The sequence below is a fragment of the Neophocaena asiaeorientalis genome, unplaced genomic scaffold, assembly GCF_003031525.2.
Source record: "Neophocaena asiaeorientalis asiaeorientalis breed wild unplaced genomic scaffold, Neophocaena_asiaeorientalis_V1.1 scaffold129, whole genome shotgun sequence".
Classification (NCBI taxonomy): Eukaryota; Metazoa; Chordata; class Mammalia; order Artiodactyla; family Phocoenidae; genus Neophocaena; species Neophocaena asiaeorientalis.
This window is the reverse complement of record NW_020172446.1, coordinates 4,534,396-4,560,621: the sequence shown is the minus strand read 5'-3', so window position 1 is coordinate 4,560,621 and position 26,226 is coordinate 4,534,396. Positions and strand designations below refer to the sequence as shown.

The following is a 26,226-nucleotide window of genomic DNA, read 5'->3' as shown; positions in this document are numbered from 1 at the left end:
CTGCATGCCACAACTACTGAAACCCGTGCGCCTAGAGCCCATGCTCCGCAACGAGAAGCCACTGCAATGAGAAGCCCTTGCACCGCAACGAAGAGTATCCCCCGCTTGCCGCAACTAGAGAAAGCCTGTGCGCAGCAACGAAGACCCAATACAGCCAAAAAATAAATAAATAAAAATTAAATAAATTTATTTAAAAAAAAAAAACTTCAGTGGATCAAGAATTATAGTTCAGGGATCTGTACACAAAACATGTATATTGCCCCCTGTGGATGATATAAGGGATTTTTCAAGTGTAATTTTGACAATAAGGCCATTTTCTCCCAATCCACTTACTTTAGAACTCCAAGTAAAATGCTATTCCTTACAAAGCATTGTAAGGAATAGCTTACAATGAAGTGTAAGAATGACAGAGAAGTTTCGAGGAGTGCCATTTCCAATTGGTAGTGGCTGACTAGACTTCTGTAATGAAAAAGATTGGGAAACCCTGTCCTGCTATAATCCATTACTGAAGTATGGGATTGGGGATGGGAAGGTTGTTCATTTTTATTTTAAATGAAATAAGAGGAAGTGTGCTTGCCTTTTTTTTCTGACAGTTTTGAGATATAATTCACATATATCGTTCACCCTTTTAAAATGTGTACTTCAGTGGTTTTTAGTATATTCACAGAGCTGTGCAACAATCAATTCAGAACATTTTTTTCCAACCCAAAAGGAAAGCCTGTACCCTTTAGCAGTCACCCCAATTTCCCTTCCTCCCTTCAGCTCCTAGAAACTACTAGCCTACTTTCTGTCTCTATAGATTTGCCTATTCTGGACATCTCATTTATATGAAATTATACAATATGTAGTCTTTTAAGCATGGTTTATTTCACTTAACGTTGTATTTTCAAGGTTTATCAATGTTGTACCATGTATTAGTACTTCATTCCTTTTTTATTGCCAAATAGTATTCCATTATATGGAGATATATATACTCACCACATTTTATTTGCCCATTCATCATTTGATGGGCCTTTGGGTTGTTTCCACTTTTTGGCTATTATGAATACTCTTACGACCATTCATGTATGAATCTTTGGGTAGACATATGTTGTCATTTCTCTTCAGTTTATGCCTAGGAGAGGACTTACGGGGTCATATGGTGGTAACCTTTTGGGGAACAGCTGGAGTGTTTTCTACAGGTGCATGTTGCTTGCTTGCTTTTTCTTATTTTTTTTTTTTTTTTTTTTTTTTTTTTTGGCCGCACCACACGGCATGTGGGATCCTAGTTCCCTGACCAGGGAATCGAACCCTCACCCCCTGCAGTGGAAGCGCCGCGTCTTAACCACTGGACCGACAGGGAAGCCCAGCTTGCTTTTTAAATTAAAAATCCTTTCTAGTAATGGACTTTGATGCTAAGTTAAAACAGATTCAAACCATGTCCCAGAAAAATTTTGGTTGCTTGACCTTAACCACAGAATTGGTTAGCTTGGCTCTCCCTTTTTGTAGTCATTTCTCTGACTTCAGTGATTGGGTTTGTAGAACCCCACGTGTGGTTCTGAGAAGGAAGCAGCTTCTTTTTTTTTTTTTTTTTTTTTTTTTTCCCGGCCCGCAGGCCTCCCCCTGCTGTGGCCTCTCCCGTCCCGGAGCACAGGCTCCGGACGTGCAGGCCCAGCGGCCACAGCCCACGGGCCCAGCCGCTCCGCGGCACGCGGGATCCTCCCGGACCGGGGCACGAACCCGCGTCCCCTGCATCGGCAGGCAGACCCTCAACCACTGCGCCACCAGGGAAGCCAGGAAGCAGCTTCTGCAGAGAGAAATGAGTGAGTCTGTGCTGTGCTGTTGGAGTTGACAACAGTGGTGTCTAAGTCCATACGGCACTGAGAAAAGGTAATCCTTTGGCAGATTAAACCGAAGCATTTATTGAGATTGCACAGTGAGAGAGAGAGCAAAAGAAATTTTTGATACAGAAACCATTTTCTGCAAGCCTGGGAGAACTCTCAGACACATCTGCTGCCATAGCAGCCAGGACTGCAGCCTAGAGAGTTAAGAGAGCTTTAAGTCCAACTTTCCTCTGACCCTACCAGCCTGGCCTCACTTGCCTTCATGTAGTTTAAGGAGAGTAATGGAGCAAAAACTGACAACCTGGCATTTAGAAAGATAGGAGGGAATGTTTCCTTCTATTTTTTTTTTCTTAAGCTACATATTAATAGTCTGATTTAATACAGATGACTTCCAAAAAATTTTGTTGCTGGTAATTTTGGTGACTGCAGAGAAATCGTCAGATCATGGGCCTCAAGTTGATTCTTTGGAGTAAAATGCAAGGCATATTTTCAAAAGACTCTGAAAGATGAGTTTGTATAACTAAACACAAACTGAAAATGGAATATAGATGTTGAACTTGGTAGACAGCTTTTCTCTCAGTAACTCCCTGATACCCAGGTATGTGCAGGACCCTGTTATACAATTTCTGTATTAAATAAGGATAGCCTCTTAGGGTTTTTTTTTTTTAGCTTTCTTCAATATTTTAGTATTTAATTTCAGCCTCAGGAATAAACAAGTTTGTTTTTTATTTATTTATTTTTATTTTTGGCTGCGTTGGGTCTTCGTTGCTGTGCACGGGCTTTCTCTAGTTGTGGTGAGCGGGGGCTACTCTTGGTTGCGGTGCGTGGGCTTCTCATTGCGGTGGCTTCTCTTGTTGTGGAGCACGGGCTCTAGGCACGTGGGCTTCAGTAGTTGCAGCACTCGGGCTCAGTAGTTGTGGCGCGTGGGCTTTAGAGCACAGGCTCAGTAGTTGTGGCGCGTGGGCTTAGTTGCTCTGCGGCATGCGGGCTCAGACCAGGGCTCAAACCCGTGTCCCCTGCATTGGCAGGCAGGTTCTTAACCACTGCACCACCAGGGAAGCCCAGGAGTAAGCAAGGTTTAAATAAGAAAAATTCCAGTGCTGGGAATTGGATTTCGCCTGAGTAGTAGGGCTCATAATCTCCCTTGGTTTCCTCACAGGGTGCGATATATCTTGAATGTCACTCGAGAGATAGATAACTTCTTCCCAGGAGTCTTTGAGTATCACAACATTCGGGTATATGATGAAGAGGCAACGGATCTCCTGGCTTACTGGAATGACACTTACAAATTCATCTCTAAAGCAAAGTGAGTAATGGTCCCACACACACGTTCTGACCCCTCTTCCTTGTGCACCACACATGGTTGGGGTCTGAAAGCTGTAGATAACTTACTGATGATACTCAGAGGAAAGGAAGTAGAGAAAGAAGGAGACTGAGATCTCTTAATACTAGGAAAAAGATGACTAGTGAGTTAGTACTTTTGCTTTAAGTAGATGAAGCCCCTGGAAGATGATCTCATGTTGGCTATTTCCGTTGAGCACAAAATTAGAGAAAATAAACTCAAGCTGCAGTGAAAGAAATAGAAATGAGAGAAGGAAGAAATTCTGAAATAGAGGAGAAATTCTGAATGAGAGAAGGAAGAATTCTTAAGTTACCAATAGGGACACTTGAAAGTTATAGAATAGAAATTATTCCAGACAGGTGGAACACTTGATCCTGCTCTCTGAAGACAAGGAGAGAAACAGTACACTTTGGAAATTTTTTCCCATTCTTTTACTTTACTTTTATGCTACTCTAAATAGTGAAATTTTTCCTCTGGCCCTTCTGTTGTTATCTTCCTTAAATTAGTTGGTCCTTTTAGTGAAACAATTCCATAGTATTAATTTAGTGTTTAGTATTAGTATTAATATATCAAAGCTGATTTTTTAAGTCCCTGGGGATTTTTGTGCCAGTCCTATTTATCCCTTCAGTAGAAAAAACCATCAGTAAGCATGTTGGCCACATTCCCTCTGCAGGTGGGGTGACACTCAGAAGACCCAGGCCCTCAGCAGTGAAAGCGTGGAGTCCTAACCACTGGACCGCCAGGGAATTCCCACTTCTGTTTTTAAAGTCCTCCTTCAAGAATGATACCACACCTCACTTAAGGACCTACATGGTCAGGAAATGCTTCCTCTTAGTTGTCCTGAATCCCCATACTCCAGCTCTGAGCCCATTTTCTCAGTCTCTAACCAGTACCTGAGAGACTGTTTTATACTGTTGAAGCTTCTGCCACTCATGGCATGCTTCCTATGTGCCATGTACTTTACACATATTCTCTCCTGTACGTTCCAAAACCCAGAGAGGCATATGCTGTCTTCCTTCTGTACAGAAGAGGACAGACTGCAGAGATGAGTTTCAGAGATATTAACTAGTGGTTGAGACAGGACTTGAACCTAAGATCATGTCTCATTTCAGTCCATCAAGTATATGGGAATAGTCTAGTTCCTTAAGGAAAGGGGACTGGAAAAGACTAGGCAAGTTGTCAGGGTTACAGCCAAAGAGGCTAGAGATCAAGGCAAGGCCCCAGTCCTAGTGAAGAGAAAGACTTGATTTCAGAAGGGCTGGGGTTAGAGAGAGATAACGTGAGGCGCCCACATTACATTTACTGAGAGGCATGCACTCTCCGTGTCCTGCAAGTATAGGTCAGCGTCTCAGAGTGAGTGCCTCCCCTTAAGTGGCACCCTGGGCACCTCATGTGTTTCACCCTAATCAGGGCCCTGGCGGTCCAGTGGTTAGGACTCCACACTTGCAGGGCCACTCTAGTTTAGCATTCCTAATGTGATGCTGGGCTTAATTTGGACAATCTAGCACTTGAAGTGAGGGGGTGGGGTGGGCAATGAACCTGAAAGGTGAAATTGGGCTAGGTGAGAACTAACTGCAGATCCTTCATTACCTGAGTTAGAAGCCATCCACTGAAAAAGCCCAGTTCAAAATGAAGAAATGTTTTCATAGGAGTGGATTTCATAATTGTATTTTTCTTAAGATTGTCCAAGTTTGAGCACCTTCCGTGCCTGCAGGCATAGACCTGAAATTCGATGTACTAAAGTTGTCAGAGCTTGATGGGAAAATATAGAGCACATGTCTGAACTTCCATCTGTGTCACTGTGACTTGGCTTGCCACCTGGAGTCTAAGTGAAAACTCTGTGGTGCCATAAGCAAAACAAACATGTCCTAGTCATTTGGAATCACCTAAGCATACAGAGACGCACATGCGCACCAACCATAGGACACTAAAATTTTACCTTTCTTTGGAGACTGTTTCGGTTATTCCAGACCTTTCTCTTCATTCCCGTAGCTTATCTGGCTGGCCCTCTCATTTTGGCACTTAACCTTATGCCTCTTTGCATTGGTGCTTAACTCATTCATGTGTGTCTGTCTCCAGCAGAAGGATTATAAGCTTCTGGAAGGAAGCTTGTCTCCTGTAATAGAGTGAGTGAGTGGATGAATAGATTTCCCCTGTTAGGCTGACGTGTGCATTTTTTAATTTATTGGAATAACCACTTGGGAAGGATTCCAGCCCACGTACACTAGTGATAAGAGTAAATGTTCTTTTTTCCAGATTTTAAAATGTTGTTCCTACTTACAACTGACAGATGTAATCAGGAGATCCATAAGTTTGTTCATACATTTAGCAAATATTTGAAGGCTTACTCTGGGCCAGACACTGTGTTATTAGCAGAATTAGCATAGCTGAGTAATGCTCAGATCCAAGGTAATGAGCTCTGGCATAAGACTGAGGAGTTTTGTTCGTTAGTGTCACTTTATGGTGACTTTGTTTTCTCTTTCTTCCACCCCATAAAAAAAAACACAAAAACAGCTAATTATTCACTCCACCCTCCTTGCTGAGAAAGCCATGTGGTACATCACGTGGTCCCATCCAGCTCCACGGGTTATATAGCCAGTCCCTAGACAGAACACGGGTTGTGAAAAGTGTTGTGGAAAGTAATATCCAGGGCTACATCTGAGTAAAGAGGAGAGTGAGTTTCATTTGGTTTGTGCTTTCCTCCCGGGACAGAACTCTTAACTGGAACTGGAACTGGAAGCAACTCACAACATTTGGGTAAATTAGATGAATCACTGCCACACCTGTAATTCAATAGCATGCCAGCCGTCAACGTGCCCCTGGGGCTGAGAGGACTGGCCTCCAGCCACACACAAAATGGGGTCCAGTCTCTAAATAGAAAATTTTCCTTCTGTGCTCTGTGACCAACTGTCATTGCAATTACCTTTTTGAATTTTAATTGTCTACTTCTCCCAATGAGTCCTACCCTTTAGGGAAAAACTGTTACTTATTTTTGCATCCCAGACCTTGCACATTGTCTTAAACATGGTAAATGCCTGATAAATGTTTGCTGAATGAACTAGAGAGGCTTAATATTAACACTGAATATCGTTTGAGTGCACCAGAATTGCCCCACACATTTGATTAGAGGTGCACGCAAGTGCACTAAGGTGGGGTGAATTACAAAGCAAGAAAATGGAAAGGCCAGACAGGAGACGTGGACACATTTAGAGCCTAGCTCTTAAAGTGTACTCCCTATTGTGTTTTCCTCCTTACCTCAATCCCCCAAACTAGGAAACACGGATCTAAATGCCTTGTGCACTGCAAAATGGGGGTAAGTCGCTCAGCCTCCACTGTGATTGCCTATGCGATGAAGGAGTATGGCTGGAATCTGGACCGAGCCTATGACTACGTGAAGGAAAGACGAACAGTGACCAAGCCCAACCCCAGCTTCATGAGACAGCTGGAAGAGTACCAGGGGATCTTGCTGGCAAGGTGAGTCCTTAATTGACTTTCTCAGATTTTCCCTCCTTTATGCTCCCCAGGGCACAGTGAAATGTCCTTCTCTGCAGCTAGTTCTCACCTAATTTAAGTGTGTGATAGGATTTGAAAATTGAAACCTCTATCCATCTAGTTTTTAAAAATTAAGTACCAGTATTTAAGATCAGCATGGAAGATTAGGCATTTAATCTAAACTAAAGACATTAAACTAAAGGGTGGCAATACTGTTCCCTTATTTCAGATCTCAATTAGGTGCAGGTTTTTTTTCTTTTTTTGCGGTACGCGGGCCTCTCACTGTTGTGGCCTCTCCCGTTGCGGAGCACAGGCTCCGGACGCGCAGGCTCAGCGGCCGTGGCTCACGGGCCCAGCCGCTCCGCAGCATGTGGGATCTTCCCGGACCGGGGCACGAACCCGTGTCCCCTGCATCGGCAGGCGGACTCTCAAACACTGCGCCACCAGGGAAGCCCTAGGTGCAGATTTTAATAAATACTTCTCAACAGCTTCTAAGGCCAGATGCAGCTGCCTTATCAAAATGGATACTGATTGCTCCCAGGGTAGTGCTAGCTGAAATTCTTAGAAAATTTTTGGCCCTTTTTTTTGGGGGGGGACCACGTGGCATGTGGGATCTTAGTTCCCCAACCAGGGATCAAACCCGCACCCCCTGCAGTGGGGGTGCAGAGTCTTAACCACTGGACTGCCAGGGAAGTCCCTGGCCCATTCTCTTAAAACAAGTACCTGCTGCTGCTTTGGGCTTTTTTTTTTTTCCAAGGCTTGGTTTCACTGAACCTTCAACAGTAATTCTGGTCATGTGACAAATCTGTAGAATTGGGATATATATAACCCATTAGAGGTATGAAGGGGCTTCCCAGAAATAGCTCTCTTGTTTTCTTTTTTAAGATCTTTTAATCTGATTTTATATATATATGTTTTGCACAAATGCAGAAAATTACAAAGGGAGAAATCATTTAGAAACTCAATAACCACAGACAGCAGTTGACATTATCTTACCTCTTATCACATATATATTGATGGATTTTTTTTTTTTTTTCCACAAAACCTGTTCTTCAGCCTTACTTCTTCACCCAGTATTAGGTCTTTTTTTTTTTTTTTTTTAACTGTGGCAGCATTTATTGAGCACTTAACACTGCACTTAACTGCCACTGTTCCTTTTTTCCCCCTAGCTCTATTGAGATACAGTTGATGCACAACATTGCGTAAGTTTAAGGTGTCCAGTGTATTGATTTCACACATTTACATACTGCAAACTGATTAACACTGTAGCATTAGCTAACACCTCCAACCCCTGGCATAACTGCTGTTTCTTTTTTGTGGTAAGACTATCTAAGATCTCTCTTAGCAACATTCAAGTATGTGATTCAGTATTATTAGCTATAATTGCCATGCTGTACATTACATCCCCAGAACTTTATAATCTCATAACTGGAAATTTGTACCCTTTGACCAACATCTCCCCATTTCCCTCAACAACCCCACCCATGCCCTGGTAACCACCACTCTACTCTGTTTCTCCGAGTTTGGCATTTTTAGATTCCATGTATAAGAGATACCACCGTACAGTATTTGTCTTTCTCTGTACTGAAGTACAGAGTACTAGGTCTTGAACATCTTCCTGTATCAATAAGAACTGGCTGTTTCAACAATAATTTGGTAATTGGTTGTAAAATGAGTAATTTCACTACATTATTTTTATTACCCCTTTGGTGGTGAAAGCCACCTTCAGCTGATCTCAGGAAAAAGATTCAGTTTACTCTCTTAGTAAACTGAATTCAAGGATCAACTTCCTGAGATACCACATGCTGTAGTTCCGTGGAGTACCATATTTTGCTTTGTTTTTCCATGTAGGCACATTCTAGGTGGTTTTGTTAGGGTGAAGGCACTGCTGCCTAGAAGCAGTCGGGGCTGATGCCAGAGTTTGACTCCAGTGAGTCTCATGACTTGGTCTCGACTCTTGAATCTGGGCTGTGTTTCCCCTGAACAAAATGGTAAATAGCCTTCCAGCCTAACCAGGCAGAGTGACCACCCTCCCACCGCCGAAGTATTGTGAAAATGTGGCCACAGCATAGCATTACGGTTTCCACTAAAAAACCCCTCCCATTTACTCAGTACTTGGCATGATTTCATCTGAGCCATTCTCTTAGGAGGCTGGGAGGATACTGAAGTCTCCTCCACTTACAAAGAATTTTATAGGTCTTTGGGGCCAGATTTTGATGACATTTTTAGATTACATCAGAACGTAGGACAGAGAAGTTCTTTTTGGCACAAGAAAGAGGCATCTGAGGGTTGGATGAGACACAAATAGTGTATATTCCCAGACGCACACATGACGGATATTAGGCAGTGTCCTCACGTGACCCGTTGAGAGGAAGGATACTGTGTGTCCTGCCAATTTCAGTATTTATTCTGGAATCCCAGGCAAGCTGTTGGGTTGGGGTGTGGGTTTTTTTGTGGTTTTTTTTTAGCGTATGTAGTTTTTCTTAGATGTTAAAGGTATTTCAGAAAAATCTTAGATGAGGATAAGAAGGGCAACATAAACCCACAAGTCACCCTGCCTCTTCCCTTTCCCTTTTGGTTCCATCCTGCCTTCCTGGGCTTGATTCACGGAGGGAGGGGCAAGCCCTGGGGAGTGAGAAAACCACAGAATTTGAGTCAGTAGATGTGGTTTCCGTTCCTGGTTCACCCCCTTGCTGCAACTTTGAGAAGTTTGCACAGTTCTGATCCTCACCTGACCCCATCTATAAAATGAAAATCAAGAGACCTAGCTCACAGGGTTATTGTAAATAAAAGTGTATATAATGTATATTATGCGCCCTTAAGGGTTATTCAGATATGGTTCTCATCAAGCCCCTCCTGCAAGGCTACCCAGAGAACACACATGCATGTGCCATTCAGTTCCTCTAGCCACTGCCTTCCGCCACCAACAGACACACTAACTGTGTTAGAAACTGGAATGGAAGTGTCCTGGAATTTTCTGTATTGTGATGTTTCCTGAATTTTAAAAACTAAAATCTAGTGCTGGGGGTGTCACTTAGGCTGCTTTCAGCTGCAAGTAATGGAATATCTTCATCAACTGGGATTTCAGCAAGAAACAGCACACTCAGATTATATGGGGAAGACTTTATAAAGGGACTGTTTACAAAGGTGTAGGACTGTAGTGGAATCAAGGAACTTATATCAGCAGGGCTGTTTGGTAATAGCTCCTGGGCCCAGAGAGGGATGGCGCAGTTACTAGAACCTGGGCGGAGACTCCTGCAGAAAAGGCACCTTCAGAGAGGAGCAGTAGCCTTCAGTCAGGGGACCCAGCCAGCCAGAGTGACCCTGCGGGGAAGGAGCTACAGGACTAGAGGCCTGCCTTCACTCTCCTCCCTCCAGTCTCCTGCTGGGGCTCCCCATTAGCCAAACCCTGTGGAAGTCCGAAGACAAGGGGACCAGTGGAGGCGGTTCATACGTCAGTCTCCAGGGCAGAGAGCAGGGTAGAAAGGCTGAAGAGTGCATCGGCAGGAGCCAGCACCCAGCTGTAGGTAGTTAAAAAGTTGGACCATTTACCGTCTTTTGTAGCAAGAAGCACCGAAGTAGACTGTAATGGGCTCGGGGATGTAATCAGGGACTTTGGTGCTCTCATCTTCCTGCTCTACTTTGTGTTCTCCCTTCCTTAGTTAATAGCTTGGTCCTTGAATTTGCCTCACGATTGCCAGCTATCTGCCACATGTCTAGGCATCTACATGTAAATTCCACCGCGTCTGGCTGAAAGAAAGGGCATCTCAATTAGAGGAGAAGACTTTTCCCAGAAGCTCCCCACTAGACTGCCACCCACCCGCCCCACCCCCACAGGACCACTGACCAGGACTGGGTCATATTCTTAAAACCAAGCACTGGGTAGGCAAATAGAATTTCCTGGACTGGTTAAAACAAATTCACATTCACTCTCTGGTGCTAGGGAAGTGCCACATTCCCTGAAACTGTGGGGCAGTGAACAGTCAAACCAAATCAGGCCTCTGCCAGTAAGGAAAAAGAGTAGGAATGCCTCTTGGGGATATAGCTGTTAGGGTCTGCAATCTATGATGTGTTGTCAAGAAACAGCACTTGTAGGCTACCTGCCAGGCTGACTGCCGAGTAGATTGGGCCTCTCAGACTCTTGCCCAGCCCTAGAGTACTGCTTCAGGGTCTGTCTGCTTAGAAGAGCAAAGAAGGAGAAGCCCCAGATTCCTGTGACGGTCTGAAGCTCTGTCAAGCCTTGCAGCTTAGGTCACCAAGAGAGGAAAGGCCTTGGGAAAATCCCACTCATTGTATTTGCAAAGAAATTCCATTCCCTCTCCAGGTGCTTAGATATCTTGTATTTCACATCTTCTCCCAGAAGGCACATGGTGGTTTTCCCAAAGAGATAGAGCTCTGATCCTAGCATTGTCGAGCACCATTGGTTGTCCAGAGTGGCACTGGGTGCTTAACGTGAGGTGGCAGCCCTCTGTTTGAGGGTATTAGCTTGGTACTTTGACCTCTTGGTAGAAGAAAAGTTTAACAAAGTGACTCTAGGCCCCTGTAGTGATTTATGAATTGGTTACAGTCTCTTAATCAGAATGTGAGAGGGTGGACCAAACAGTGACAGTCCCTCTGAAATACAAGAGACTTTTTGCATCTTTTAGTATGTCTTTAAGCCTCAGGGAGACTAATATTTAATAGTCTCCTTTAGACCTAAAAGTGAGGGTATCATAAAGGCACTGATACTGTTCATATCTAATTTTATTTTTTCTGTTTTTATAGCCGGGGGATGGGAGTGAGGGCAGGAGGAGGGGTGTGTGTGTGTGTGTGTGTGTGTGTGTGTGTGTGTGTGTGTGTGTGTGCATGTGTGTGTGTTGAAACCCTCCATTAAACTACCAGCAACCCTGTTTGTTATTCTGGAGTTGGATCGTTTAGATATCTGGCAGATTTATGTTCCATTAGACAAGTTCAGATTTCATGCATCTGCGAGCTAGACCACGTGTCTGAGATATTAGGTTCCAGTGTATGAGGGGCAAGGAAGAAAAACTGGGTGGTGGCCAGGGAGAGTTCGTGACACATGTCCTCATAGATGTTAGTTTTGATTGTTTGAATGTCCCTGTCACCAGGGCCAGAGGAGACAGAGCCTGTCTTTCACCCTGGCTTTGCTGGTGAAGACATTGAAGTCTAGTTAGCTGGTACATAATGGTCAGCCAGCAGGAGGGAACCCGAGAATGAGAGGACATGGATTCCTGGTCAGGTGACAGCCAATCACACGTAAGGTTTAAAGGATTTTCTTAACAGCTTTTCAGTGAAATAATCTTCAAGTATTAAGGACCATGCACAGTGCATGCAAATGCTCGATTGGATGCTGCTTCTCTTCCTTCTCCTCTTCTCTACAGGCTGCCTAATGCCCTAAGAAGTAACCATAAATAGTCTGATTTTACTGCAACTCATACTCCATTTTTAGCAGTATTTTCCTCTATATAATTTTCTCAGAGTTGGTTCTTTACCAAACATATAACAATAAGAAAGAAAGTGGAGGCAAGAGAATGGGACATCATGTGCATCCTGTCATTTAGCTTTCCTTCTTGCTCATTTACTAAGTAAAAGGCCCAGTTCTTACCCAGAATGGCCCAGTCATCTCACGTGTGTCAGTGTGTTTATGTGGATCCACATTCAGGTCAGAGGCCACTCAAGGAGGACAAGAACCTGAGACTTGTTTGCATCATCCAGGCCACAAACCAACTCTGAAGTTCTTTTTGGCACTTGCTGCCTGCCTGGAATAGGTCGCGGGAGTCAGCTAAATATAAACATTAACAGTTTAAAATAACAGATATGATCTAATGTCTTATACCTATTCCTACCAGTGACGGAGCATTAGAATAAACTGGCTTGAGAAGGGGCTTCATTGGGAGACAGTTTGGTGATACCAAGTAAAACTCATGCTGCACATATGCCTTGTGACCCACCTTTTTTCCCCTCCTATATTTAACACCTTTGTGAAACCAAAGTGTGCACCAGGCACAAGAATGTCCATTCTTGTGCCTGGTGCACACTTTGGTTTCACAAAGGTGTTTGGTTTCACAAAGGGCATTCACAAATGTCCAGTGTTGTTCGTAATAGCTAAAAGTGCTTATCAACAGGGTGGATGAATAATAAATTGTGGTATATTCACTACACTCTATGAAATTACAGCTACACACATCGATGAGTCTTAAAACATGTTAGGCATAAAAAGTTGTAGAAGAATACATACAGTATGATTTCATTTATGTAAAATTCAAAACATACAAACTAAGCTATATATTGTTAGAACAAAACATGCAATGACACAATAAGGAAAAGGGAGGGAATGATAAGCACAAAATTCAGGTGATCGGTTTCTAACCCCTGCACTGGGAGGAGAAGGGGGAATCAGGAAGGGCCACATGGAATAGCAGTGCTTCACAGGCTGTGGTAATGAGTATCATGACTATGTGAGAGAGCCGCCTGCCACTCTCCCTGCAGGTTTTACTGCAAAAATGAAAAAGGCAGCAGAATCAGACTTATTTTTGGATTGGGATTTTTCTTTCTCCTTTACAAGAGGTGTCAGTTTAATTCCAGAGCCCTGACCCAATACTTTCTGATGAATATCTTCCCCAAGAAGAGAAGGAAATCCCTGCTGGGTAAAGCAGCTATGATGTCAGCTACTTTCTCTGAGACTTGCACTGTTGGTGCCTATTAGCATAACATCAGTCTCTCGTTCCCTCTCAATTTATTAGTGATTTACAGGCAGTTTTTTAAAAACATACTTTGGAGGGTTCTCGGGATCATGAAAATTTCTTGTTTGCCTGTTGTCTGATGAGATAAGCTGTTCTTTACTATTAGGGTGAGAACAGCTACTCCCTGAGATACCTTCCCAGTGATTTGCATCACAGGACTGTCCTGCCTTGGTGGGTGGCTGAGAGGACTTGGTGCAGGTTTGAGCATCCTCATGATAGGTGAGGGATGGAAACTGGAGAACACAGTCCTATTTAGGTCAGGGAACAGGGTGTCAGACGAAAAAGAAGAAGCTTTAAGGGGAGCACATTGGCACCCGTTGGTCACAAAGTACAGTTCGGGCCCAGCTATCCAACCAGTCAGCTTGCCCCTCCCCACAGCCACTCACTCGTTTGGGGTGTGTGATACGTTGTCTCCTCCTAGGGGTGGCTGGAGTTCGTGCAGCTTGGAAAGGGGGAAAACCCCACCTTACACCCAGCTACTTGATTATAGCTTGTCTTCATAAACAAATTGACCTGCGCCCTACCCAGAAAAGCACCCTTCTGCTAGGCAGGCCTGAGTCAGAGAGAGCCCCACCCAAGCAGCAGGCAGGCGGGGGAGCTGAGAGCAGGTGCAGAGTTGAGCACAAACAGGGGTTCACATTAGTGCAGGCGTGTGACTCGGCAGAGATTCACAGGCAGCCAAGGCAGGTATGGCCCTGAGCCCAGGGTTAGTTGTTCTGGGCTGTTTCCATTCCACCCTGCGGCGAGGTAGCTCTTCATCAGCTTGTAAGTCATGGAAACCATACCGCCAAATGCCACATTTAGCGACCTGTTCCCTGCCCAGCCACAGGGCCACCTTTCTCTTTTTCACTGGAGCTTTGAGAACTGTGCTTCCTTGTTAAGAGTGTGGTTTGAAATGAGATCTCATCAGACCTTCTCTCCATAAAATCAACCAAAGGATGGATGTGTGCTTATAGTCTTTTTGGCCCACCTCCTTTTCCAGGGGTCACTTTAGCTTGATGGTTTTTATCCACAGATCCTTATGAAAGGGCCTGTACTTTACGCTTATCCTCTTCCGTTCTGTTACCAACCTTTTTCTCCAGATTTACTAGCCTCATCTTTGCTTTCTCTTTTTTTTTGGCTGCGCCGCGTGTCTTGCAGGATCTTAGTTCCCAAACCAGGGATTGAACCCGGGGCCATGGCGGTGAAAGCACTAAGCCCTAACCACTGGAACGCCAGGGAACTCCCTATTCTTTGCTTTCTAATTCAAGAAAGATTACCACCCTCCTCACACTTCCACATCAGTGATTAATCCTATATCAGCTCTTTATCCCAATTATGAGAACTTATAATGGGCTCCAATTGATTATTTCTCTTTGTAGTACTTGGATAATGTTTTGTGTTTTTCCCCCCAGCTATTAATATTAATCAGGCTCATTTTTTTAATTCAAAAATTGTAGACATACTACAGAGTGTAGAATTGTAAAGCCCTCCCCAAAAGTAAAAGCCCTGCCTTCCTTGAAAGAGACACTGTTACCAGTTTGGTGATGTTCTGTAGATATTTCACTATACTTATTCTAATATGGGAACTGACTATTCCAAGTGTGTTCAACATGCTTTTCACTTAATAGTGTACCTTGAACATCATTCCACTAAAATATTTGGCTGTTTTTTTTTTTTAACTTTAAAAAATATATTTATTTATTTAGTCTGCACTGGCTCTTAGTTGTGGCACATGGGATCTTTTAGTTGCGGCATGAGGACACTCTTAGTTGCGGCATGTGGGATCTAATTCCCTGACCAGGGATCGAACCCGGGCCGCCTGCATTGGGAGAGCGGAGTCTTACCCGCTGGATCACCAGGGAAGTCCCCTTGACTGTTTTTAATAGCCTCATATAAGTGTATGGACTATCATTTAAATAAATTTTTTTTGGTGTTGCAGTATTACAGTAAACGTCCTTATATGTATAGCTTTGTGCACTTATGTAGTCGTATTTCTCCAAGTAAAAATTTTAAAGGGAGAGTTGCTGTTTAAAGGGTTAGATTTTGAGAGCTATTGCCAGATTTCATTCTTTAAAATTCTACGGTTCACACTCCTATCAACTGTGTATTATGAGAGGGCTAGTTTGACCAATCCATCATCAACACTGGCTGTTAACAGCTATCTTAGCTCTTATAAGTCTGATAGTAAAAAATCAGATCTCATATTCATTTGTTTTTGTTGTTTGCTGTTAGTGAAATTGAGCCTCTTTTCAACTGTTGATTACCTACTTCCATTGGGCATTAACAAAGCATCTTGCAGGTTAAGTTTATCTGGGAGCATTTTCCTGGGAGGGTATTGATTGTTTTCACAAACCAGAGTAAGGCGTTTCCTATGTATGTCCTCCACAGCAAACAGCGGCATAACAAGCTCTGGCGATCTCATTCAGATAGTGACCTCTCAGACCACCACGAACCCATCTGCAAAGCAGGACTAGAACTCAACAAGAAGGAGATCACCACCTCAGCAGACCAGATTGCCGAGGTCAAGACCATGGAGAGTCACCCACCCATACCTCCCGTCTTCGTGGAACATGTCGTCCCACAGGATGAAAATCAGAAAGGCCTGTGTACCAAAGAAAGAATGATCTGCTTGGAGTTTACTTCTAGGGAATTTCATGCCGGACAGATTGAAGATGAATTAAACCTAAATGACATCAATGGATGCTCATCAGGGTGTTGTCTCAATGAATCAAAATTCCCTCTTGACAACTGCCATGCATCCAAAGCCTTAATCCAACCTGGACAGGACCCAGAAATGGCCAACAAGTTCCCAGACTTAACAGTGGAAGATTTGGAGACAGACGCACTGAAAGCAGACATGAACGTCCACTTACTGCCCATGGAAGAATTGACATCCCGCCTGAAAGATCTCCCCATGTCCCCTGATCCTGACTCACCGAGCCCCCAACCCAGTTGCCAGGCTGAAGTCTCAGATTTCAGTACAGATCGCATTGACTTTTTTAGCGCGCTAGAGAAGTTTGTAGAGCTTTCCCAAGAAACCCGGGCCCGATCTTTTTCTCACTCAAGGATGGAGGAACTGGGTGGAGGAAGGAGCGAGAGCTGTCGACTGTCAGTGGTCGAAGTAGCCCCTTCCGAGGCGACCGCTGATGACCAGAGAAGCAGCTCTCTGAGTAATACTCCCCATGCATCTGAAGAATCTTCAATAGATGAGGAACAGTCAAAGGTAAAAACTGTCTTTATGGTTCTATGCCTAATGAAGTTCTCTTTAATGACAAAATATTTGGGACTCTGCTATGTTCTCTCTATTTTTGATGTTGGTAAAGATTTAGGAAGGCGATGTGAGAGAGACAGTCTGGCGTGAAAATTTAGGGTTTAAATATTTTTCTAAATCAGTTGCCTTTCAAGGAATTTATCTTTCCAGGCTTTTGGTGTCATTGGAAGCACTTCTGAGAGGGTATGAGGGAAGAAGGGATTAGCCAAAACAAATGTCCTGCCTGACCAAGGAGAAGGTCCCCTGTGGACCTCCGCAGTTCAGATCAAATCTCACCAACAGTGGGGTGCCAGGGACTGATCTGTTGCCTGAGTGAGACGTGTGTCTCTCTGAGAGGATGGATTTGTTTGGGAAATTCTTTCTGCCTCAGAAAATTCGAAGACTAGACGTGTGTTAATAGTTGTTGGAGTAGCAACTGATTCCCATGCTGAGTTCTTGCTATTAATAACATCTCTGAATTGTTCCTCATTGCAGACGCTGTGGTATTCAAGAATTGAGGGATGGTTTGGGGAAATGATTTGGGAGCAGACAGAATCCCAAGATTCGTCTCAGTGGCATGAGTTCTTATGAGCCGTCTCAGACCAGGGAAAGAATTACTATATATCATCAACTCTAAGACTCACACTTATGAGAATTTTGACTTTTGAAATTGGGTTGCATCTTAAAAAACAATGGTATCTTATGTCAGTATAATACAGTAATTGGGAAGCTAGTGGGGACAGATTTACTCTAACATAAATGAAGTCATTTCACGATTTCAGTGGAGCTCACTAGATTCTTGACATCTCCTGATTGCTGTCTGCTTATATTTACCACCTCGTTCACTCCTCATCTGTTCTCTCTCTTCTTAACTACCCCAGGGCAGTTGTTGCCTCTGCTTCTGTCTTCTCCTCTCCCCAAAAGCTATGCCTCTGTTTCGTTTCTACCGGGAAAATCAGAATGCCTGAGCTCTCCTTTGGACTAATGGATGTAGTGGCTCTGACAGAAATAGCTTTTCTGCAAAGTTCTGGTCATATGAGCACTCTCTCCGCAGCCCATGCACACACTGGGCCCGCTGTGGCTTCTCTCCCAGCCTTGGCAAGTTTGCCTCTGCCTGATGTCCCAGCAGATTTCTCCCAAAGGCATAACTGATCTTGTTAGTTTGTACTAGCTCTGACTCTTTTTGAAGGAGAAAGACAAGAACAATTCCTAGGGAAATACTGTACCTTGAAGGTTTATAAAAATGTTAACAAAGTAGATTGATGGTCATAATGATGTTGCTTTAAGAGATGTCCAAGGGCCATTTCTAAATTTTGAAATTCTTATTTTTTTACAGTAGGACTTGATTTTGCATTGGCCAGTTTTCTTTGGCCTTGTTCTAAACCCATCTGGGAATATGTAACTGGTGGAACACTAAAATGTCAGATTCGCAGTTTCTAAGTTTGCTCAGGCACGTGGCTGCATAAGCCAAGGAAGAAGCCATGTGAAACCTAGGAACTGTGCAGTCAGATATAGAGTGCCCCCATGTGCTGGGATGCGGCTGCTGGGAGAAGCAGTGGGAGGATGTGGACGAAAGCTGGCAAGACAAAGGACAGAAGAGAGCAGTGAGTCTCCAAATCAGACATCCAGCTTCCTCTAACACTGGGCATATTTAAGGTGGCCACTGAGCCCTTCAGTGGAACTCTTCCCCTTGAACCAAGTTAGGATCAAACTGGAAGGGGATAGGCTAGAGAGGAAAGGTTTCATTTACCCCAGTATGGCCTAAATCCTGAAGGCTCATGGTCTTAGGAAAATAAGGATTATAGGAGCCTCCAAGGCTACTTGCTGTTTACTTTTGGAGCAAGATACTGGATTAGAATCCTATTTGAGTCAACAGAACACAAGTTTACTAGACAGTGACACAACCTATGACTAATTTTGTATCTCTGCCTTTGATGAATCCGGTTTTTTCTTGTACAACAAAACAGAATACAACCCCAGGCAGAGGACAGTCCCAGGCACTCCATGATTTGTGTCCTCAGAGAGCCAGAAGGTTCTCCTGGATCAGAGGATTAGTAAGCAAAAAAATCTGGCATTTTCAATTAGATTACAGTTTGCCATAACCATCTCACTGTTTTCTCTTCTTAGGCAATCTCGGAACTGGTCAGCCCAGACATCTTCATGCAGTCTCACTCAGAAAATGCAATTTCAGTCAAAGAAATCGTCACTGAGATCGAATCCATCAGTCAAGGAGTTGGACAGATTCAAGTGAAAGGCGACATCCTATCCATTCCATGCCATACACCAAAGAAGCACATCGTCCATGAGCTGCCCCTTGAGAGGGCCCAAGCCACAGAGAACAAACCTGGAAATCTGGAGCAGAGTGGAGGTTCCTGCACAGCCCAGCCTGAACTAGCCAAAGACTCAGGGAAGTGGGAGCCAGAAGGGTGCCCAGTGGCACACTCGTCCACCACAGAGTTGGAAGAAGAGGAACCAGCTGAGGGGGAACTAGAGCTCTGGGGCCCAGGGATGCCCCCGGGTGCCAAGTGGTGCCCCGGGTCCGTGAGGCGAGCCACCTTGGAGTTTGAGGAGCGCTTGCGGCAGGAGCAGGAGCAGCACGGTGCTGCCGCTGCTTGTGCCTCGTTGTCCACTCGGAAGAATTCCAAGAATGATTCTTCTTCTGTGGCAGATCAGGCATCAAAAGGGAGGAGTGATGAAGCCACCCTAGAACATGCATTTGTCCCCAGGGAACCAGAGATGAGCAAGGGCAAAGGGAAATGCAGTGGGTCTGAGGCTGGCTCCCTACCCCATTCTGAGCAGCATGCCATCGTTCCAGCACCCGAGCTGCCGGAGTCTCACCCGTTGCCAGCTCCTCAGAAGTGCCCAGGGTCAGGTCCCAGAACACAGCAGGAAGGAGTCCTGAAGGAGCAGAGGACTTTGGTCTCATGCCAGGGACCTGAGACACCAGCAGTCCCTCTGCCTCTTCCCAAGAAGATAGAAATCATTGAATACACCCACACAGTCACGACACCTGATCACGGGCCAGAGGGGGAAACAGCCACCAGCGAAAAGAGTGGGGAGCAGGGACTGAGGAAAGTGAAAGTGGAGGAGTCCATCACTGTCCTCTGTGCGCTGGATGAAAATCTGAACCGGACACTGAGCCCCGACCAGGCTTCTCTGCACCCCAGAGCGCTACCTCTGCCTCACTCTTCCTCTCCCGAGCCTGAGCACGGCAGGCCCGCCCACCCAGCCCCCACCCTGAGCAGCCCTGGAGACTGGGGCAACAGCCCAGCAGCTGCCCTGGAAACGGCAGCACCTTTTGTCAGTCACTCGACCCACGTACTTGGTGACAGCTTGGCTTACCTGCATCCCCAGACAGTGGTTCACCTGGAAGGCTTCACAGAGCAAAGCAGCACCACAGACAATGAGCCCTCTGCGGAGAAGGGCAGCTGGGAGGAGAGTCAGGAGGGCCCCCTCTCCAGGGGCAGTGAAGTGCCATATCAGGGCTCCCAGTTAAGTAGCGAAGACCTGTGTTTAATTAGCAGACTCGGTAACAGTGTTGGGGAGCAGCAAGAAAAACTGGACCCATCACCTGTAGCCTGTCAGCTCCCACACAGCCCTAGTAGTGACGGTATAAAGGGTCTCAGTCACAGCCCCAGTGGGGTGAAGGAACGCGCTAAAGAAATCGAGTCCCGAGAGATTTGCCAGGTAGGGCTCCCCAAACCATCGCAAATGAGGCGTTCAGCTTCCCTCGCCAAGTTAGGTTACCTGGACCTCTGTAAAGACTGTTTACCGGAGAGGGGGCCTATCTGCTCTGAGTCCCCTCATCTCAAACTGCTTCAGCCCTTCCTCAGAATGGGCTCGGGAATGGAGGCCCAGGAGCCCCCAGAAAACCCAGATGCTCCCCAGAACCTAGAGCCCACCAAGTGTTTCATAGAGCAACTCAAAACAACAGAGTGTATCGCACAGAGCAAGCCGGTGGAGAGGCCCCTTGTACAGTATGCCAAAGAATTTGGTTCCAGTCAGCAGTGTTTGCTCCCCAGGGCAGGACCTGAATTGACTAGTTCTGAAGGAGGCCTTCCTTTGGTACAGACCCAGGGACTGCAGGGTGCAGGCCCAGCTCCAGGGCTGGCTGTAGTGCCCCGTCAGCAGCACGGCAGAACTCACCCCCTAAGGAGACTGAAAAAAGCAAATGATAAAAAACGGACAACCAACCCCTTCTATAATACCATGTGATTCTGAGCCTCTACATGTGACTTTCTGAAAGAAATGTTTGTAAAAGGGGCAGGTGTAATATGTAAGGAACATGCACTTTATTGGTTAATTTTATAATACTTTGGTCATTTTACTGTTCCTGGCGCATGCAGGGTTTGGTTTTTTCCTCTGTGTATGTGAGAGAGAGAGAGAGTTTGATTTGGACGGCAAGACCATTTTATCATTTTTTATTTTTGGAAAATGCAAACCTCAAAAAATACTCATTTTCAAAGAACACCTTTATCAAAGGCAAATTGCTGTTTTTCAGTCTACTGCCACCTGCTCCTCATTTTGCCCCCGAGGGAAGGCATGCTTGCTTGCTTGAGGAAGGAAGCAGATGGGGAAGGTGGGGTTGAAGCTGGGAATTGGAAATGCTGCCCCAGGCCTGTGTGATGATGGTTAGGTCTCCAGACCTGATGCATTGGATTCACTGAAGGGGGCAGCCCAACGTCAGCGTGCTCTCAGACTTGGTCCCCAGCCCCAGCCCCTTGGAGTTGCCGAAATGGGCAGGTTCTGCTTTGCTCTCAAAGAGGGTTTTCCAGAATTCATTTCTCCTGGTCTCCAGAGTGTATCATTACAAAAAGGCATGATAATGGCTGGCTTTGTAAACTTATCAAGCAAATACTTTTTTACCCCAAGCAAATAATTTTATTAAATTTAAAATGAACTCCAAAGGATTTCTGAGAGGTCCTCTCTAGAGGAAAGCAGAAGAAGAGAAGGAGGTGAAATTGGGGGTGGAGAGGCCACCACTGCCCAGTATCTTCCAGGTGGATGGGCTCCACACAGGTGGTCATCCTACCCCACCCCACCCCCATCCCCTGGAAATGTGCCCTGCAGCATTCTCCCAACTAAAACACAATAGGGACAAGTTTGAAAAACAGCAATTAAAAGTCAGTGTGTTCTTGTAAAATGAATACATATGTAGGGTTTTAACCCTTTCGTTACTTGAATAATTCTGTGGGCCTTCTAAGTTTAATGGCCATATTTTTTCCAATTTATTTTCCTCCCTCATGCTGTTTCTCCCAGTGCTGCCTATTTTTTTTAATTTTGTAGGTATTTGAATTGTTACATTACATATGTATAACCTCCATTGAATGCAAAGTTTTCTTTTTAATATTATCACTGTTAACACTTGACATAAGTTTTTTTTTTCCTTTTCCTGGAAGATTTGTCATTTCTCTAGTTTATACACAGTACTTATGTACATAATGTCACTTTCTTACATTGTTTTGTTGTTAATGTTGTATGTTGTAGGATCTTTTTGACTTACCCATTTTAAGAAATAGTAAAGCTGCAACTGGAAAACATACGGACACCACAGAAATAAGGTTGATGGCTGTTGGTAGGAATCTGCAGAGTGTACATTGATGGTGTTTTTTTTTTAAATGGAGACTTCTAATCACCAGCTCCTGCCAAATTATGTGTTAGTAACTTCCTCCTCAGAGAAACCCCTAAAGGCTCCCATTAGATCACAGTTTGACTGAAGGCTGATTTCTCTTTGAGACTGAAATCCCAGAACGTTGCTCACCACTAGCTGAACCAGAGCCAGGGAGTATATGTGAGTGTTACCGCTGCCCAGGGTGGAAGCTCCTAATGGATTAGGCTGAAGGGCTGCAGGGAGGCCTCGGCCAAGGGCAGGCACCCTTAAATGACCGCGTTTAGGATGCTGTTGCTTTGCTGCTATTGTGGAGGTCCTTAACACAGGAGCACCTGCCGTAAACAAGCCTATTTCAGCTTCTTACAGAAAACATATTTAGCTTGGAATGGAACACCACTGCAGCTCATCAAAACTGAAGAGGTTTGCAAATTTGCTTCCTGTTTGCTTTGGTGGTTGTCCCCATTGCTGAGAGGTTGACCGAGCACAGACCTAAGATTTAGGTTTGGGGTTCATCACAGCACTTAGAGGAAAAAGATGCACAGACTGTCAAAGTGATGTCAGAGGCCAGAGTTCGTTGAGGACAGGTGGTATGGTGACCCAAAGGAGAGAGAAAAGGTGGACTGAGGCCACTCGTACGTGTTCAAGAGGAGCTGTGAATCCAGTTGCCGGGTGGAGGCCGTAGTTGGGTCTGACATCACTGCCAGGAGGCAGATTGGACAGAAACCTCCTGCTCTAAGTGTTTTTATGGTGTAGTAATGATATGTACCTGTGCTGTCCCTAAATAGTTTCCTTAAATGTTCAAATGTGTCATCCACACAGCTTTGTGACTCCAGGATATTTAATGTGTTGTAAAACGTTTTACTAGGTGGCATGTTCCAGTGTGAGGAGGCTTGCAGGACAGGGTTATGAATTTCCAGGGCTCATCCATCTAAAACCGCCCTTTCTTGTTGAGGCAGTTCCGTCACCAATATGTTGGCGAAAGGAGAGGAAACTGTGGCAGGGGTGGGAAGAGGAGGCTTTGCATGGAGGTTAAGAGGGTAGCGTCCACTCAGTTAATCCCTTGAGATGGTGACATCCCTGACATTAAGAAGTACACACAGGGTCGACAGTGTTGCACTGTTCTGTCTTCTTTTCCCGGCCACTGTGTTTAATGCTCACTCTCACTGCATTAAAGAACAACAAAGATTGGGAGTGGGGGAACCTCAAACGCTGTGAAGAAAAACAAAACCTTTTTTTTTTTTTAAGAGTAGAGGAGGTCTTGCTCTGCCTTTTTTTAAAAAATAATTAGACTTTTTATCATTTAATTTACCTGCCTAAATAAACATTCTCTACACAAGGTCTGTAATTCAGCCATGCCATGGGGTTTTGCTAGCCCTCAGACTCCCAAAACTGTTCTTGTGCTATTTATGTAGCTGAGCACTGTCCAGGGGAAGTACATGACGGCCTATCAAGAACTTTCTAAACTTGATTCTCTTCAAACGGATAATCTCAGGTGGCCTGTTTCCCTTTTCTGTTCATGGAAAAGCCAGGCCCGAAACAGCAGGTCTGGTGGATTGACAGAGATGAGTAGGAAGAGTTTGGACCTCTCGCTCAGTGCCTCTCTTTATTTTGAAAACCACCATAGTCTGACTCAAAATTATTTTGGGGGGGTGTGTGTGTGTGTGTGTGTGTGTGTGTGTGTGTGTGTGTAAAAAGTAACACTGTGGTGCATGGGGTAAAAGCCCCAGGAGCACACGGATTTTGAGCTGTAATCTGGATGGTTACCTGGTCAGTAGGAAGGAGAGAAACCCCTTTTTTGATTTTAGAAACACTTAGGGGTAGTTTGTACTATAGCAGATACACAGTACCGTAGTGTAGTAATACTCATCTCTCCTCATTTTGGTTGCCTTTCAAATTCCGAATGTTTAGGATCATTCCTAACATCTCAGCCGCTTCAGGCTCTTTATCTAGCATTTTCCTGGTTCTGTACCTTTATCCCAACTGGTATTTCCTCTTTCTCATCTTGGGAACTACCAAGAGCCCCAAGGACAGCCTGAGGATGACAGCCCAGGCTCTGAGGTCCCCTCCTGCTAAAGGGCCCCAGACAGATGGCTCTTGGATAGACCTGAAGCTTCTGAGACATAGCAGCTCACAGAAATCTTCATTTGTTCCATCTGAGGATTTCAGTTCTGAAGTGATCTAGCCATGTTTGGTAAAGATGTTTTTGTGGGAACTGTTTCTCTCTCTCTCTCTCTCTCTTTTTTTTTTTTTTAAGAAAGCATTATGCAAAAAGGGTCTCTTTCAAGGGCATTTTAAATTTTTTAAATAAAGCCATCCTTTGGCTTTTTTGAACTGTTTGTGGATATTTTGTTTACATTGTGAATATTAAAACGTGCATCGTCTTGATGGCCACTCAGATTCCTCCTCCAGGCACCCAGCCCTGGCCATCCTGTGAGTCCTCACACTGAGCAAGGTCAGCCTTATGGGTAAGTGGGGAAAACCTGGAGCTGACTTCCATCTGTGTCTTGCACTCCCATCCAACACTCTGTATGGAAATATTCATCATTTCCTCAGTGATGGTGTGTCTTATAGTGATGGTTGTAATGGTGAATGGCTAGTGTCGTTTTTGTCTAATTTTGTTTTGCTTTTTGATGGTAGATGAGATGAAATTTTAGCTATTTCAGCACCAATCCAACTTAAAAACATCTTGGATTTGTTTTCCCTTGCAAACTAAAAGATTAAGGCATGTATTAGGCATAAGTGTATTTGCTGCCACGACTCATCCAACGGCTGTATCAGGAAAAAGCCTCCTGCTACCAAAGCAGGAAGCTGTACACTCCTAACCCTTCTCCAGGGCTTGGGGTCCCTTGATGCCATGGAGAGCTATTGCAAGGTGCTTCTGTACTTTTCTGGCCTGGAAGTGGAGGGTGCCTGCGCCTGGCTCCTGCTATGAAAAAAGAGAACCAGCCTCACTTTCTCAGTGCCCCAGAGATCTGGGACAGGATTTCTAAACTGGAATCATCCCTTATCAGCTTGAAGATGTCCCAAGGGGTGTATGACTAGTGCTGCCATCTGTGTCCTCACAGCAACACTGGTGGCAGCATCCTGTGCACACGTGGAGAGCTAATGCCCAGGGCTTAACTCAAGCTGATGACCCAGTCTGGAAGCTGGGTAACTGGCCCTGAAATGTTTCCCAATCAGTAAATCCACAGGGAACTGTTTGGTTTTTATGTTTTATTGGAATTTGGTTTGCTTGGCATAGCTTAAGGTGCCTTTTCTTTCTTTCTTTCTACTTTAATTTTGTAGGACTTGTTCTAAATGTAGAAAACAAGTCCAAAAGACTCTCCCACTGACTGTTACCTTTGCCCCAGGCCACCCCAAACTTTTATGCTCACATTTTATTAAATAAAGCAGGTGCTCCCTGGAATCTCTGGGACCTTTTTGAGGCATTTGAAGCAGAATATAAAGAGTGGTCTCATCTCCTTCCTTAATCTTCCTGGTGGTTGGGATGTTCCACTTGTATCATAGGTTTTTTATTACTGATGTGCTCCGCTGTTTTTAAATGTGAACTTGTGCGCAAATGTGCAGATTCAATGTTCTTGTTACAGATTGAATAAATTTTTATTTTGAAGATGAAACGTGTACTTGATCAAGTGCAACAAAAGAGGGGGTTGCTTAAAGGTGGAGGGATTGGAAGAGAACACTGATGGTAAACATGATGCAATTCCCATTGATTGATCTCCCTCCCTTAGGAGAGAGCTGAGCTCTGGGAAAAAATATAACTTTCTACCTCTCACAAAATGAAGACTGAATGGGAAATGGGATCACTAAAGATTATTTCAGACAGTGTGGCTCCAATCAAGTGACCACGCTGGGAACTTGCCTGGTCAAAGAGGCTCTTGCCAAAGCCACCACCTGAATGTTAGGAGAATGAATAAGCAAAGGGACCAAAATTCCGCCACCATCTGTGGTACAAAGTGTTCTGGGACAGCTGCCGCGACGCA

General features: G+C 44.7%; 1 protein-coding gene across 4 annotated transcripts in view; it reads left to right on the top strand.

The window, feature by feature from the left end:
* The window catches only part of SSH2 (slingshot protein phosphatase 2), a 241,886-nt gene extending 216,026 nt beyond the window's left edge, over positions 1-25,860 (top strand). For 2 of the 4 annotated variants that reach the window (XM_024737264.1, XM_024737263.1), the window contains exons 13-16: positions 2,983-3,129; positions 6,439-6,639; positions 15,771-16,605; positions 18,760-25,860. In XM_024737264.1, the coding sequence (XP_024593032.1) occupies positions 2,983-3,129; positions 6,439-6,639; positions 15,771-16,605; positions 18,760-20,847 (3,271 nt within the window). In that variant the 3' untranslated portion in view covers positions 20,848-25,860. The remainder of the gene's footprint in view (positions 1-2,982; positions 3,130-6,438; positions 6,640-15,770; positions 16,606-18,759) is intronic. The other 2 variants (XM_024737266.1, XM_024737265.1) reach the window with 1 other exon arrangement.
* The last annotated feature ends 366 nt before the right edge of the window (positions 25,861-26,226 follow it).